At 46.1% G+C, this 14,286-nt stretch overlaps 1 protein-coding gene across 13 annotated transcripts in view; it reads left to right on the top strand.

The window, feature by feature from the left end:
* Positions 1–14,286, top strand: part of LOC124038645 (neurexin-1a-like) — an 819,670-nt gene that overhangs the window by 479,839 nt on the left and 325,545 nt on the right. For all 13 annotated transcript variants that reach the window (XM_046354744.1, XM_046354740.1, XM_046354738.1 and 10 more), the window contains one exon: positions 8,162–8,343. In XM_046354744.1, the coding sequence (XP_046210700.1) occupies positions 8,162–8,343 (182 nt within the window). The remainder of the gene's footprint in view (positions 1–8,161; positions 8,344–14,286) is intronic.

Below are 14,286 nucleotides of genomic sequence, written 5' to 3'. Positions count from 1 at the left end.
CTATTTGGGCAGTAAGCAAATTGGAGTGGGACTAGGGTGTCAGGTAGGGTGGAGGTGATATGGTCCTTGACTAGTCTCTCAAAGCACTTCATGATGACGGAAGTGAGTGCTACGGGGCGGTAGTCGTTTAGCTCAGTTACCTTAGCTTTCTTGGGAACAGGAACAATGGTGGCCCTCTTGAAGCATGTGGGAACAGCAGAATGGTATAGGGATTGATTGAATATGTCCGTAAACACACCGGCCAGCTGGTCTGCGCATGCTCTGAGGGCGCGGCTGGAGATGCAGTCTGGGCCTGCAGCCTTGCGAGGGTTAACACGTTTAAATGTCTTACTCACCTCGGCTGCAGTGAAGGAGAGACCGCATGTTTTCGTTGCAGGCCGTGTCAGTGGCACTGTATTGTCCTCAAAGCGGGCAAAAAAGTTATTTAGTCTGCCTGGGAGCAAGACATCCTGGTCCGTGACTGGGCTGGATTTCATCTTGTAGTCCGTGATTGACTGTAGACCCTGCCACATGCCTCTTGTGTCTGAGCCATTGAATTGAGATTCCACTTTGTCTCTGTACTGACGCTTAGCTTGTTTAATAGCCTTGCGGAGGGAATAGCTGCATTGTTTATATTCGGACATGTTACCAGACACCTTGCCCTGATTAAAAGCAGTGGTTCGCGCTTTCAGTTTCACGCGAATGCTGCCATATAGCTTGAAGATGCTTGAAAGTAGAACCCCTACCATCACCTTTAGTTGAAACAGGTTGATTACTTCAGTAACTACATGCATCAGAACTGATCGTTAGTTAGCTAGTTGCAGTGTTTTTGCCAGGCCTCACTCTGACAGCTTTTGGATCCATTTCCCCATCTCCATATGTTGCCTCACAAAAGAAGGCATTTTAAAAACCAGAAGCATAGTAACTTAATGAAATTAAATGTACATTAAGTATTTTTTGTAACAGAATAGAACATTTTAAAGCACCAACTATAATAAACGAAATAAATACATAAACTAAATATATATATACAACTAACATGATAAAGAAGACTAAATAAATGAAAATTACCCCTCATGAAAAGTCTTCCTCATGGCCGTGAATCTCCTAGGGCGTTGATCTGCTATAGCCTCTGCGCTAGACATCAATAAGAGGAACACTGTTCATCAATAGTCTTAATGATTTCCCGGGAAGCTGAAATGATAATCCAATAGAGGGTATTTGGTTTCTTTTTAATTGTAGTCCTTCAGGAGTGACTCAAACAAGATAATGGATAAATATCATAACACTTACACTACATGACCAACAGTATTTGGACACCTGCTCGTTGAAAACCACAAGCATTAATGAGGTCAGGCACTGATGTTGGGAGATAAGGCCTGGCTCGCAGTCGGCATTCCAATTAATCTCAAAGGTGTTCGATGGTGTTGAGGTCATTGAACTAAGGGGCCTAGACCGAACCATGAAAAACAGCCCCAGACCAATATTCCTCTTCCACCAAACTTTACAGTTGCCACTATGTATTGGGGTAGGTAGCGTTCTAATGGTGATCTTAGGCTTGTGTGCGGCTGCTCGGCCATGGAAACCCATTTCATGAAGCTCCCGACAAACAGTTATTGTGCTGAGGTTTCTCCCAGAGGCAGTTTGGAACTCTGTAGTTTTGCAAACAAGGATAGATGGTTTTAACGCTCTACACGCTTCAGCACTTGGCAGTCCCGTTCTGTGAGCTTGTGTGGCCTACCACTTCACGGCTGAGCCATTGTTGCTCCTAGACATTTCCACTTCACAATAACAGCACTTTCAGTTGACCGGGGCAGCAGGGTAGAAATTTTACAAACTGGCTTGTTTGCACCTATGACGGTGCCACTTTGAAAGTAACTGAGCTCTTCAGTGAGGCCATTCTACTGCCAGTGTTTGTCTATGGAGATTGCATGGCTGTGTGCTAATTTTATATAAAATGTGTGGCTGAAATACCCAAATCCACTAATTTGAAAGGGTGTCCTCGTACTTTTGTATAATAGTGTATTTTGATTCCTGAGTTGTTGATTGAGGAACGTATTGCTTTTAGCGCCTAAGGTTCTCAACATGGTTGGGGGTCAACCAACAACGAATAAACACCAACAATTTATGAATGTTAAAATCAATTTCAAGATTAAATTGATATCCATAAATAGGATGGCTAACGAAGTTACCCATTCCTTAAATAACTAGTGATTTATTCTATTCCCATCTGTCTCCATGCTAGCTCCACATGCATGCGCACACACGCACACACACACACACACACACACACACACACACACACACACACACACACACACACACACACACACACACACACACACACACACACACACACACACACACACACACACACACACACACACACACACACACACACACACACACACACACACACACACACACACATGGACACACACAGCCACACATGGACACAGACACACATTCCACTGTGGACGTGTTTAACTATACTAGAAATAGCATTTGACCTTGTGGGGACCAACAAAAGGTCCCCAGCGTGTCAACTTTTAGTTTGTTTACTATTCTTGTGGGGACTTGATGTCATGCCAAATATAGTTAAACACAACCTCACTATGACTTACACACACACACACACACACACACACACACACACACACACACACACACACACACACACACACACACACACACACACACACACACACACACACACACACACACACACACACACACACACACACACACACACACACACACACACACACACACACACACACACACACACAAAATATGCCACATGCCCACACACCATATCTCTTTCCCCTGCCCATGCAATCTCATCCCCTCTAAATTATGAAGCATATTTAATATGTTAATGTCCCGGCTTCTTCAGAGCCTCATGCTTCATTAAGTCGGCAGCAGAAATGGACTTAGGCAATGAAATTGAACCCCATTAGGCCTCAAAACACAAGGGGGGTGTTTAGGGTCGCGCTGCATCACTGCAGCTCTGGGTCTGGCTGTCTGGCTGTGTGTGTGTGTGTGTGTGTGTGTGTGTGTGTGTGTGTGTGTGTGTGTGTGTGTGTGTGTGGGGGGTGAGAGCGAGAGAGGGAAAAGGAGAGGGATATGGAGAGAGATAATATAATAAATAATAATAATAATAATAATATAATAATAATAATAATATATGCCATTTAGCATAGACAACTAGCAAATAAAAGAGACAACAACAGGCCAATATTACCTGGATAACTGTATCCAGTGTTAAAATAGATCCATGTTGCATATGAGTTGCATAGGAGTTGCATAGGAGTTACATAGGAGTTACATAGGAGTTACATAGGAGTTACATAGGAGTTACATAGGCACGTGTCAGACGATTTGATGTGTGCATTATATCTGATGTTTGTGTTTCTTGGTCTGTGTCCCGGTCTGCGTCTGTGTGTCTGCCAGTGTGTCTGTCTATGTGTGTGTATGCATACGCATGCATGCGTGTGTTTGTTTCTCTGTTTTTGAGTGTGTGCGTGCGTGCGTGCGTGCGTGTGTGTGTGAGATTTCGGTAGCAGTAGTGTGTGGGTGTGCATTAGCCCTGCCCCCTCATGTATCTCCTTGCTTTAATCCTCCTCCATTCCCCCAAGGACTTTCTGCTGTAGTCTTACATGCTGTTCTGGCTCTCAGCTCATCTTAGCTACATGTCAACAAGCTTCTTAACAACCCTCTGCCGAGGGAGTGATGGGCCGAATGAATTAAAATAGAAGTCAGTAGGACTGTGTGTGTCCCAAATGGCACCCTAATCCCCTACATAGTTCACTGCTTTTGACATGAGCCCTCACAGGTGACCATTTGGGATGCACAAGAGGTAATACTTTACTGAAAGCTCAGCCAGTTAGAAAACACTACAACACTGAATGCTGTGAAAGGCTTGTGTGTGTGTGTCCTACAACACTAAATGCTGTGAAAGGTCTGTTTGTGTGTGTCCTACAACACTGAATGCTGTGAAAGGCTTGTGTGTGTGTCCTATAACACTGAATGCTGTGAAAGGCTTGTGTGTGTGTCCTATAACACTGAATGCTGTGAAAGGTCTGTGTGTGTGTGTCCTACAACACTGATGTGCTGGGAAAGGCTTGTGTGTGTGTGTCCTACAACACTGATGTGCTGGGAAAGGCTTGTGTGTGTGTGTCCTACAACACTGATGTGCTGGGAAAGGGTTGTGTGTGTGTGTGTCCTACAACACTGATGTGCTGGGAAAGGCTTGTGTGTGTGTCCTACAACACTGATGTGCTGGGAAAGGCTTGTGTGTGTGTGTCCTACAACACTGGTGTGCTGGGAAAGGGTTGTGTGTGTGTGTCCTACAACACTGATGTGCTGGGAAAGGCTTGTGTGTGTGTCCTACAACACTGATGTGCTGGGAAAGGCTTGTGTGTGTGAGTCCTACAACACTGATGTGCTGGGAAAGGCTTGTGTGTGTGTCCTACAACACTGATGTGCTGGGAAAGGGTTGTGTGTGTGTGTGTCCTACAACACTGATGTGCTGTGAAAGGGTTGTGTGTGTGTGTCCTACAGCACCGACATGGAGTGAATGGGCATAACTAGATTAGGCTGGGTCGGGCTGGGTGAGTTGTTTGGTGGCTGGGTCGGGATATGGAGTAGTTAGTTGTTTTGTGGATGGGTCGGGATATGGAGTGAGTTGTTTGGTGGATGGGTCGGGCTGGGTGAGTTGTTTTGTGGATGGGTCGGGCTGGGTGAGTTGATTGGTTGCCAGTTCGGGGATATTGAGTGAGATGTTTGGTGGATGGGTCGGGATATGGAGTAGTTGTTTTGTGGATGGGTCGGGATATGGAGTGAGTTGTTTGGTGGATGGGTCGGGATATGGAGTAGTTGTTTGGGGGCTGGGTCAGGGATATGGAGTGAGTTGTTTGGTGGATGGGTCTGGGATATTGAGTGAGTTGTTTTGTGGCTGGGTCGGGGATATTGAGTGAGTTGTTTTGTGGCTGGGTCGGGGATATGGAGTGAGTTGTTTTGTGGCTGGGTCAGGGATATGAAGTGAGTTGTTAGGGGGCTGGTTCAGGGATATGAAGTGAGTTGTTAGGGGGCTGGGTCGGGCTGGGTGAGTTGTTTGGTGGCTGGGTCGGGCTGGGTGAGTTGATTGGTTGCCAGTTCGGGGATATTGAGTGAGTTGTTTGGTGGATGGGTCGGGATATGGAGTAGTTGTTTTGTGGATGGGTCGGGATATGGAGTGAGTTGTTTGGTGGATGGGTCGGGATATGGAGTAGTTGTTTGGGGGCTGGGTCGGGGATATGGAGTGAGTTGTTTGGTGGATGGGTCTGGGATATTGAGTGAGTTGTTTTGTGGCTGGGTCGGGGATATTGAGTGAGTTGTTTTGTGGCTGGGTCGGGGATATGGAGTGAGTTGTTTTGTGGCTGGGTCAGGGATATGAAGTGAGTTGTTAGGGGGCTGGTTCAGGGATATGAAGTGAGTTGTTAGGGGGCTGGGTCGGTCATATGGAGTGAGTTGTTTTGTGGCTGGGTCAGGGATATGGAGTGACTTGTTTGGTGGCTGGGTCAGGGATATGAAGTGAGTTGTTAGGGGGCTGGGTGAATGAGTGATGGCACAGAGCAGCATAGGCAAGATACAGTAGATGGTATCGAGTACAGTATATACATATGAGATGAGTATGTAAACAAAGGTCATATGGAGCTGTTTTCAGTCTCTCGGTCCCAGCTTTGATGTGAGTTGTTTGGGGGCTGGGTCAGGGATATGGAGTGAGTTGTTTGGGGCTGGTTCAGGGATATGGAGTGACTTGTTTGGTGGCTGGGTCAGGGATATGGAGTGACTTGTTTGGGGGCTGGGTCAGGGATATGGAGTGAGTTGTTTGGGGGCTGGTTCAGGGATATGGAGTGACTTGTTTGGGGGCTGGGTCAGGGATATGGAGTGAGTTGTTTGGGGGCTGGTTCAGGGATATGGAGTGACTTGTTTGGGGGCTGGTTCAGGGATATGGAGTGACTTGTTTGGTGGCTGGGTCAGGGATATGAAGTGAGTTGTTAGGGGGCTGGGTCGGTCATATGGATAGGTATTCCTCTTGTGAGTTGTTTGGGGGCTGGGTCAGGGATATGGAGTGAGTTGTTTGGGGGCTGGTTCAGGGATATGGAGTGACTTGTTTGGTGGCTGGGTCAGGGATATGGAGTGAGTTGTTTGGTGGCTGGGTCAGGGATATGGAGTGAGTTGTTTGGGGGCTGGTTCAGGGATATGGAGTGACTTGTTTGGTGGCTGGGTCAGGGATATGGAGTGAGTTGTTTGGGGGCTGGTTCAGGGATTTGGAGTGAGTTGTTTGGTGGCTGGGTTGGGGACAAAATTGTCATGCTCATAGGGGGCATAGGGGGCATGCTCAAGGTGACAAGGTATTAATCTGTTGTTCTGCCCCTGAACAAGGCAGCTAACCCACTGTTCCTAACCCACTGCAGCCATTGTAAATAAGAAATGGTTCTTAACTGCCTTGCCAAGTTAAATAAAGGTACAAAAAAAAAAATATATATATATATATATATATATATATATATATATATATATATTCTAAAGATAATATGACAATAATAAATATGAATGTGTATGTGTGCTGGAATATATTATATCAAGTCTACTTTCACTGAAAGAAATAGACACTGATTTGACAAACAGCTCAGCGAGTAAAAGAACCCCAAGGCAACAACTATCATTGGAAAATCTGATTATTAGTAGGCCTTCAATCTATCCTCAATTCTGTTATTTGGGAATAAACTGCTTTGTTCATTAGTGGAAAAGGCTTTTTCCTCCTACCCATCAATTTGAATAGGTCACTAGTGTCTACAGCTCGCCTCTCTCTTCCCAATGAGTTAACTGTTTACCACAGCCTTTCAAACGAGGAACCGGATGGTACACTTATTCTAGAGCATACGTGTCAAACACATTCCACGAGGGCCGAGTGTCTGCGGGTGAGTTGTTGGCGGAGTGTCTGGCGGAGACATACAGTAGCTGTGTGTTTCCTTGATCTGTGCCCTGCTTGTTTATGTTTTCCCCCAGAAGCTCTAAATGTAGTGGTGTGTAATATCGAGGCAATCAGAAACTCCAAATGCAGTGGTGTGTAATAACGAGGCATTCAGAAGCTCCAAATGCAGTGGTGTGTAATAACGAGGCATTCGGAAGCTCTAAATGCAGTGGTGTGTAATAACGAGGCATTCAGAAGCCCCAAATGCAGTGGTGTGTAATAACGAGGCATTCGGGAGCTCTAAATGCAGTGGTGTGTAATATTGAGGCAATCAGAAGCTCCAAATGCAGTGGTGTGTAATAACGAGGCATTCGGGAGCTCTAAATGCAGTGGTGTGTAATAACGAGACATTCAGAAGCTCCAAATGTAGTGGTGTGTAATATCGAGGCAATCAGAAGCTCCAAATGCAGTGGTGTGTAATATCGAGGCAATCAGAAGCTCCAAATGCAGTGGTGTGTAATATCGAGGCAATCAGAAGCTCCAAATGCAGTGGTGTGTAATATCGAGGCAATCAGAAGCTCCAAATGCAGTGGTGTGTAATATCGAGGCAATCAGAAGCTCCAAATGCAGTGGTGTGTAATATCGAGGCAATCAGAAGCTCCAAATGCAGTGGTGTGTAATAACGAGGCATTCAGAAGCTCCAAATGCAGTGGTGTGTAATAACGAGGCATTCAGAAGCTCCATATGCAGTGGTGAATAACGAGGCATCCAGAAGCTCCAAAGGCAGTGATGTGTAATAACGAGGCATTCAGAAGCTCCAAAGGCAGTGATGTGTAATAACGAGGCATTCAGAAGCTCCAAAGGCAGTGGTGTGTAATAACGAGGAATACTTACACAGACAGGAAACTGCTTCACTGGAAGAAAATGACTCCCGATTTATCTGTGTTAAAGTCAGTGTGTTTTTCATGAAAGTCAAGTTGCAGTTTGAAATCCTTGGCATTACTATAGTTTGGGTGTTTGTGTTTCGTAAATATGATGACTTACAAGTATTCCTTTACAGAAAGTATTCCGGAGTACAGTGTACATCCGATGAATTTTCTCATGCAACTACTTTCTTTCTGATAAGTGACAATATTATCCTGACTTTAAACTTTACAGAGATAGTGGTCCATTTCAACCTATTAACAACCTAACCCTCGTCTTTCTCTCCTCTCTCTTCAGCTGGAACTACGTATATATTTGGCCGTGACGGTGGACTAATCACGTATACATGGCCTCCCAATGACAGGCCCAGCACGCGGGCAGACAGGCTGGCCATAGGTTTCAGCACACAGCTAGAGGATGCTGTTCTGGTGAGGGTGGACAGCTCATCTGGCCTTGGAGACTACCTGAAGCTACACATTGTAAGTCTCTACTACTCTACTCAGCCTCTACTGTTGCCCTAATGATACTCTACACTACTCTTGTCCTACTGATACTCTATTCTACTCTACTCAGCCTCTACTGTTGTCCTCCTGATACTCTACTCTATTCTACTCTACCCAGCCTCTACTCTAATTCACTAGTTTATGTATATCCTAATACACACCCGCAAATATGCTACATGATGATGCAGGTGATGATGAGGATGCTGATGATGATGATATCATAACGATAAGGAAAGTTCTACAATGAACTAGCATCATGACCTTATAACAGTAATGGATAGTTTAATGATAATGGGGAAGTTGATTCATAGAAGCATTGGTGTGGCTTCAAACTAGTAGTCGCCAGGATCCCTTTTTGGCATTTGGCAGGCATCAAATGCTTGCAGTTCTAGTATTAACAAGATGCTACTTCCTGCTTCCCTCTGGTTCGTTTCTGGTCTGTGTATTGTAGTGTCTCATGTAAGCCCGGAGAGCCAAGTCAGAGCCTGGAAGACAGAGCTGTTTTTTTGTGTTTTGTTTTTTGTTCATACTGCTCTGACTTGCCCTGTAATTCTACTGCCTTCTGCCTCCCTGACCCTTCTCCAACACCAGCCAACCAACCACCTCTCTGTCAATTCAATTTGAAGGGTTTTATTGGCATGGGAAACATATGTTTTGAAGTGAAATAGATAATACAGTTTTTTCCAACTGCTTACACAATTCCCAAAACTGCACACACAAAATGCAAAATGCCTCACATCTCCTTCAAAATGTAACACTGCATTCAAAATGCCATAAACACATGTCAGAATGAAGCATTTGCATCAAATGGCAAACACTGCTTTCATAATAGTACATTTTTGGATATAACCTATAAACACTGTTGTTCTAAATCTTAAGCTCTTTGGTCTTTCATAGGCTTATATCTATACCTCACACCCTTAAAGGGCAATGGGTTCTATTACTGATTGAAGTATTTTTATCCAGATCCTAATGGGTACAGTCTGTCGAATTTTATGTTATTTTTGATAGCATAGAAGGCTCTTCTTACCTTGACTCTCAGATCGTTCACAGCTTTGTGGACGTTACCTGTGGCACTGATGTTCAGGCCGTTACGTATAGTTTTTGTGTTCTATGGTGACAGTGTTTTGACGGAATTTGTAAATGTGTTGCTGGCAACTGGACCTTTTTTGGAACACCATTACTTTTGTCTTACTGAGATTTACTGTCAGGGCCAGGTCTGACAGAATCTGTGCAGAAGATTATGATGTAGGTGCTGTTGTAGTCCCTCCTTGGTTGGGGACAGCAAACACTTGACATTTCACTTCAGATTCTAGTATGGTGAGAACGGGTGCTGCAGACAGTTCTAGTGCTCTCACCAATTCGTTGATATACAGTTGAAGTCAGATTACATACACTTAGATTAGAGTCATTACATTTTCAACCAACATTTATTGAAAACAAACTATAGTTTTGGCAAGTTGCTTAGGACATCTACTTAGTGTTTGACACAAGTAATTTTTCCAACAATTGTTTACAGACCGATTATTTCACTTATAATTCACTGTATCACAATTCCAGTGGGTCAGAAGTTTCCTTACACTAAGTTGACTGTGCCTTTAAACAGCTTGGAAAATTCCAGAAAATTATGTCACGGCTTTAGAAGCTTCTGATAGGCTAATTGACATAATTTGACTCAATTGGAGGTGTACCTGGGATGTATGTAAAGGCCTACCTTCCAACTCAGTGCCCTTTTGCTTGACGTAATTGGAAAATCTAAATAAATCAGCGAAGACCTCAAAACTGCCATAAAAAAGCAAGACTGCGGTTTGGAACTGCACATGGGGAAAAATATCGTACTTTTTGGAGAAATGTCCGCTGGTCTGATGAAACAAAAATAGAACTGTTTGGCCATAATGTCCGTCGTTATGTTTGGAGGAAAATGTTGGGATGCTTGCAAGCCGAAGAACACCATCTCAACTGTGAAGCATGGAGGTGGCAGCATCATGTTGTGGGGAAGCTTTGCTGCAGAAGTGACTGGTGCACTTTACAAAATAGATGGCATCATGAGGTGGTAAAATTATGTGGATTTGTTGAAGCTACATCTCAAGACATCAGTCAGGAAGTTAAAGCTTGGTTGCAAATGGGTCTTCCAAATGTACAATGACCCCAAAGTTGTGGTAAAATGGCTTAAGGACAACAAAGTTAAGGTACTGGAGTGGCCCTCACAAAGCCCTGAACTCAATCCTATAGAACAGGATGTGCAGAAGTGAAAAAGCATGTGCGAGCAAGAGGCCTACAAACCTGACTCAGTTACGTCAGCTCTGTCAGGAAGCATGGGCCACAATTCACCCAACTTATTGTGGGAAGCTTGTGGAAGGCTACCCGAATAGTTTGACCCAAGTTAAACAATTTAAATGCAATGCTACCAAATACTAATTGAGTGTATGTAAACTTCTGACCCACTGGGAATGTGGAAAGAAATAAAAGCTGAAATAAATCATTATCTCTCCTATTATTTTGACATTTCACATTCTAAAAATAAGGTGGGGATCCTAACTGACCAAAGACAGGGAATTTTTACTAGGACTAAATGTCAGGAATTGTGAAAAATTGAGTTTAAATGTATTTGGTTAAGTTGTATGTAAACTTCCGACTTCAAATGTATCGTATCACACATAGGTTTAGTGAAAATATCGTATCGTGATGTCACTGGCAATTCCCAGCTAGTAAATACAGTAAAGGCAACATATCCTTTCATGTGGAAAAAATCCATCATTTTATACCTTTCAGAAACACACACACACACACACACACACACACACACACACACACACACACACACACACACACACACACACACACACACACACACACACACACACACACACACACACACACACACACACACACACACACACACACACACACACACACACACACACACACTCATGTACAGACCTCATCCACCATCCTCCAACGGACTCTGGGTAACTAGCATCAATCTGTCTCTGGGCTGCAGCTGGTGCTCTGTGATTATAACTAGGACTAGGACTTCCTGAGGCACCTTATTCCTTCTATAGTGCACTGCTTTTGTCCAGAGCCCTTGTTAAAAGTAGTGCATTTCAAATGGAATAGGGTGCTGTTTGGGACTCAGCCTAGGATGCTAAAGCAAAGATCATATTCAAGCGCAGCAACATACGGTGGCCTCAGAGGCCTAAAGCCACGACCCGGGGCCTTAGTGATGGGTTTGAACCTGAAGAGACACAGGGCTCTCGTTAACAAAGAGAAGGATAAAAGGTCTTAACACTGTGTGCCTGTGTTTGCCCGTGTGTTGGGAACCGGGTCCTCTGTGACCTCTCTCTGGTAGTGGAGGGACTAGTGAGCAGTAGATGAGACCTTAGCGTTTGGGACGGTGGGTGAGAGAGAGACCTGCATGGTTTTAAGCCTCCTGCTGTGTTCAGGTCAAATTGGACCCATTTACAAGTTTTCTCTCTGAAAAATTTAGTTAATTTAATCTGATTCTCATATATTTCCATGATTTTGCCCACACAGGCTATCTGAACACACAAAATACATGTTGATGATTTTCATCAAATTTGGGTGTTTTATTTAACTTTTGAAGACCTGTGGTGTTCCCGATCAAAAATGACCTGTCATTGGAAATTAATGGGTGAGACTACAAATGTTGTTCCTTCCCATTCATCAGATGGACAAACTAAAAAAGGCACAGGTGGTGGAGCAATGGAGGCGTACCCGAGCGCTGAGAGAGCACTGCTCCTATCTCAGCCTTGGAGGCGTCCACCTCTGCTATGAACGCCAAAGAGGGATCCGGATGGGCCAGCACCGGAGTTGAGGTAAACAGAGCCCTCAAGTGACTAAAAGCCCTGTCCGCCTCAGCTGACCACTGCAAATGCACCGGGCCCCCTTTCAGCAGTGAGGTAATGGGAGCCGCTACCTGACCAAAACCTGGATATACCTCCGGTAGTAGTTGGCAAACCCTAAGAACTGCTGCACCTCCTTTGCCATGGTTGGAGTCGGCCAACTATGCACGGCTGAAATGCGGTCACTCTCCATCTCCACCCCTGAGGTGGAAATGCAGTACCCTCGGAAGGAGACGACTGCTGGAAGAACAGGCATTTCTCAGCCTTGACGTACACGTCATGCTCCAACAGTCGTCCAAGCACCCTGCGCACCAGGGACACATGCTCGGCGCGTGTAGCGGAGTATATCAGAATGTCATCAATATACACCCCTACACCCAACCCGTGCAGGTCCCTGAAAATCTCATCTACAAAGGCTTAGAAGACTGATGGCACATTCATCAACCTGTACGGCATGACGAGGTACTCATAGTGCCCTGAGGTGGTACTGCAAGACGTCTTCCACTCGTCTCCCTCCTGGACACGCACCAGGTTGTAAGCCTCCTGAGATCTAGTTTGGTAAAGAAGCGCACCCCGTGCATTGACTCAATTGCTCTGGCTATGAGCGGTAGTGGGTAACTATACCTCACAGTGGTCTGGATCAGACCCCGATAGTCAATACACGGGCGCAGACCTCCATCCTTCTTCTTCACAAAACTCGAGGAGGAGGCTGATGTGGAGGACCGAATGTACCCAGAAGGCGAGATCCAAATCGGTATATTCAGGGGGAATGCGCACGGTGGAGACCTGGTCTGGACTTTCCACCGTAGTAGCACCAACGTAAACCCCTAAACACCCCCCTGAGCACTCTCGCGACCACCCCGTGAGAGCCCTCTGTGGCCAAGAAACAGTGGGGTCATGACAAACTAACCAGGGTAGGCCTAGCACCACGGTAAACGCAGGAGAGTCAATAAGAAAGAGACTAATTCTCTCCTTGTGACCCCCCTGCGTCAACATGCCCAGAGGAGCGGTGGCCTCCCTAATCAACCCTGACCTTAATTGTCGACTATCTAAGGCATGAACGGGGAAAGGAACAGCCCCTAAACTATGGGCGAACGATTTATCTATAAAATTCCCAGCCGCGCCTGAATCGACAAGAGCCTCATGCTGGAAATGCGGGGAAAGTCAGGGAAAGTGACATACACAAACATATGTGCAACAGAGGGCTGTGGGTGAGAAAGGTACCGGCTCACCTGGGGTGGCGCCAGAGCGCCAACCCGGCACCGACCGACAGTGTGACCTCTGCGGCCACAGATGAGGCACAAGCTGGAACCCCCATCCGGTCTCCCTCCACACCGCCCCTACCAGCTCCATGCGTATCGGAGAGGGGGTGCGGGGGGATGGAACCAACAGACCCTGATCTGAATGTCCGCGGGAAGACAGCAGGTTGGACAGGTCCACCAGCTGGCTGAACGTGAGGATGGTGTCTCTGCAGGTCAGCTCCTGACGGACATCCTGAAGCAGACTACAGCGGTAATGGTCGATCAGGGCCCTGTCGTTCCATCCCGCGCCAGCAGCCAGGGTCTGAAACTCCAGGGCTAACTCCTGGGCGCTCCTCATCCCCTGCCTCAGATGGAAGAGGCTCTCACCCGCCGCTCTACCCTCGGGCTCTAAGCTCTACCCTCGGGTGAACTCCTCAAACTGGTCCAACGCCGCATCTCCCTCTCTCCACGCGGCGTTTGCCAACTCCAGGGCTTTCCCGGTGAGGCACAAGACGAGGGCGGACACCCTCTCATGGCCCGATGGAGCCTGGTGTGGACGATTGCCAGGTATAAATCCAGCTGTAATAGGAACCACTGGGAGTATGCAGCCATCCCATCATATTCCTGGGAAGGGAGAGACGAATCCCAATGGGACCAGGAGAAGGAGGGGCGTGTAGTGGAGACCCCGGTTGTGATGGTGGAGGCGCTGGGAGAACTCTCTGTCTCATCCAGCGGTCCATTGTCTGGACAATGCGGTCCATGGTGGTGCCAAGATGGTGGAGCATTGCTCCGTGCTCCCCGACGCGCTCCTCCAC

This window comes from Oncorhynchus gorbuscha, linkage group LG06 (assembly GCF_021184085.1).
Source record: "Oncorhynchus gorbuscha isolate QuinsamMale2020 ecotype Even-year linkage group LG06, OgorEven_v1.0, whole genome shotgun sequence".
NCBI classification, from domain to species: Eukaryota; Metazoa; Chordata; class Actinopteri; order Salmoniformes; family Salmonidae; genus Oncorhynchus; species Oncorhynchus gorbuscha.
This window is presented reverse-complemented; position numbering and strand designations above follow the sequence as displayed.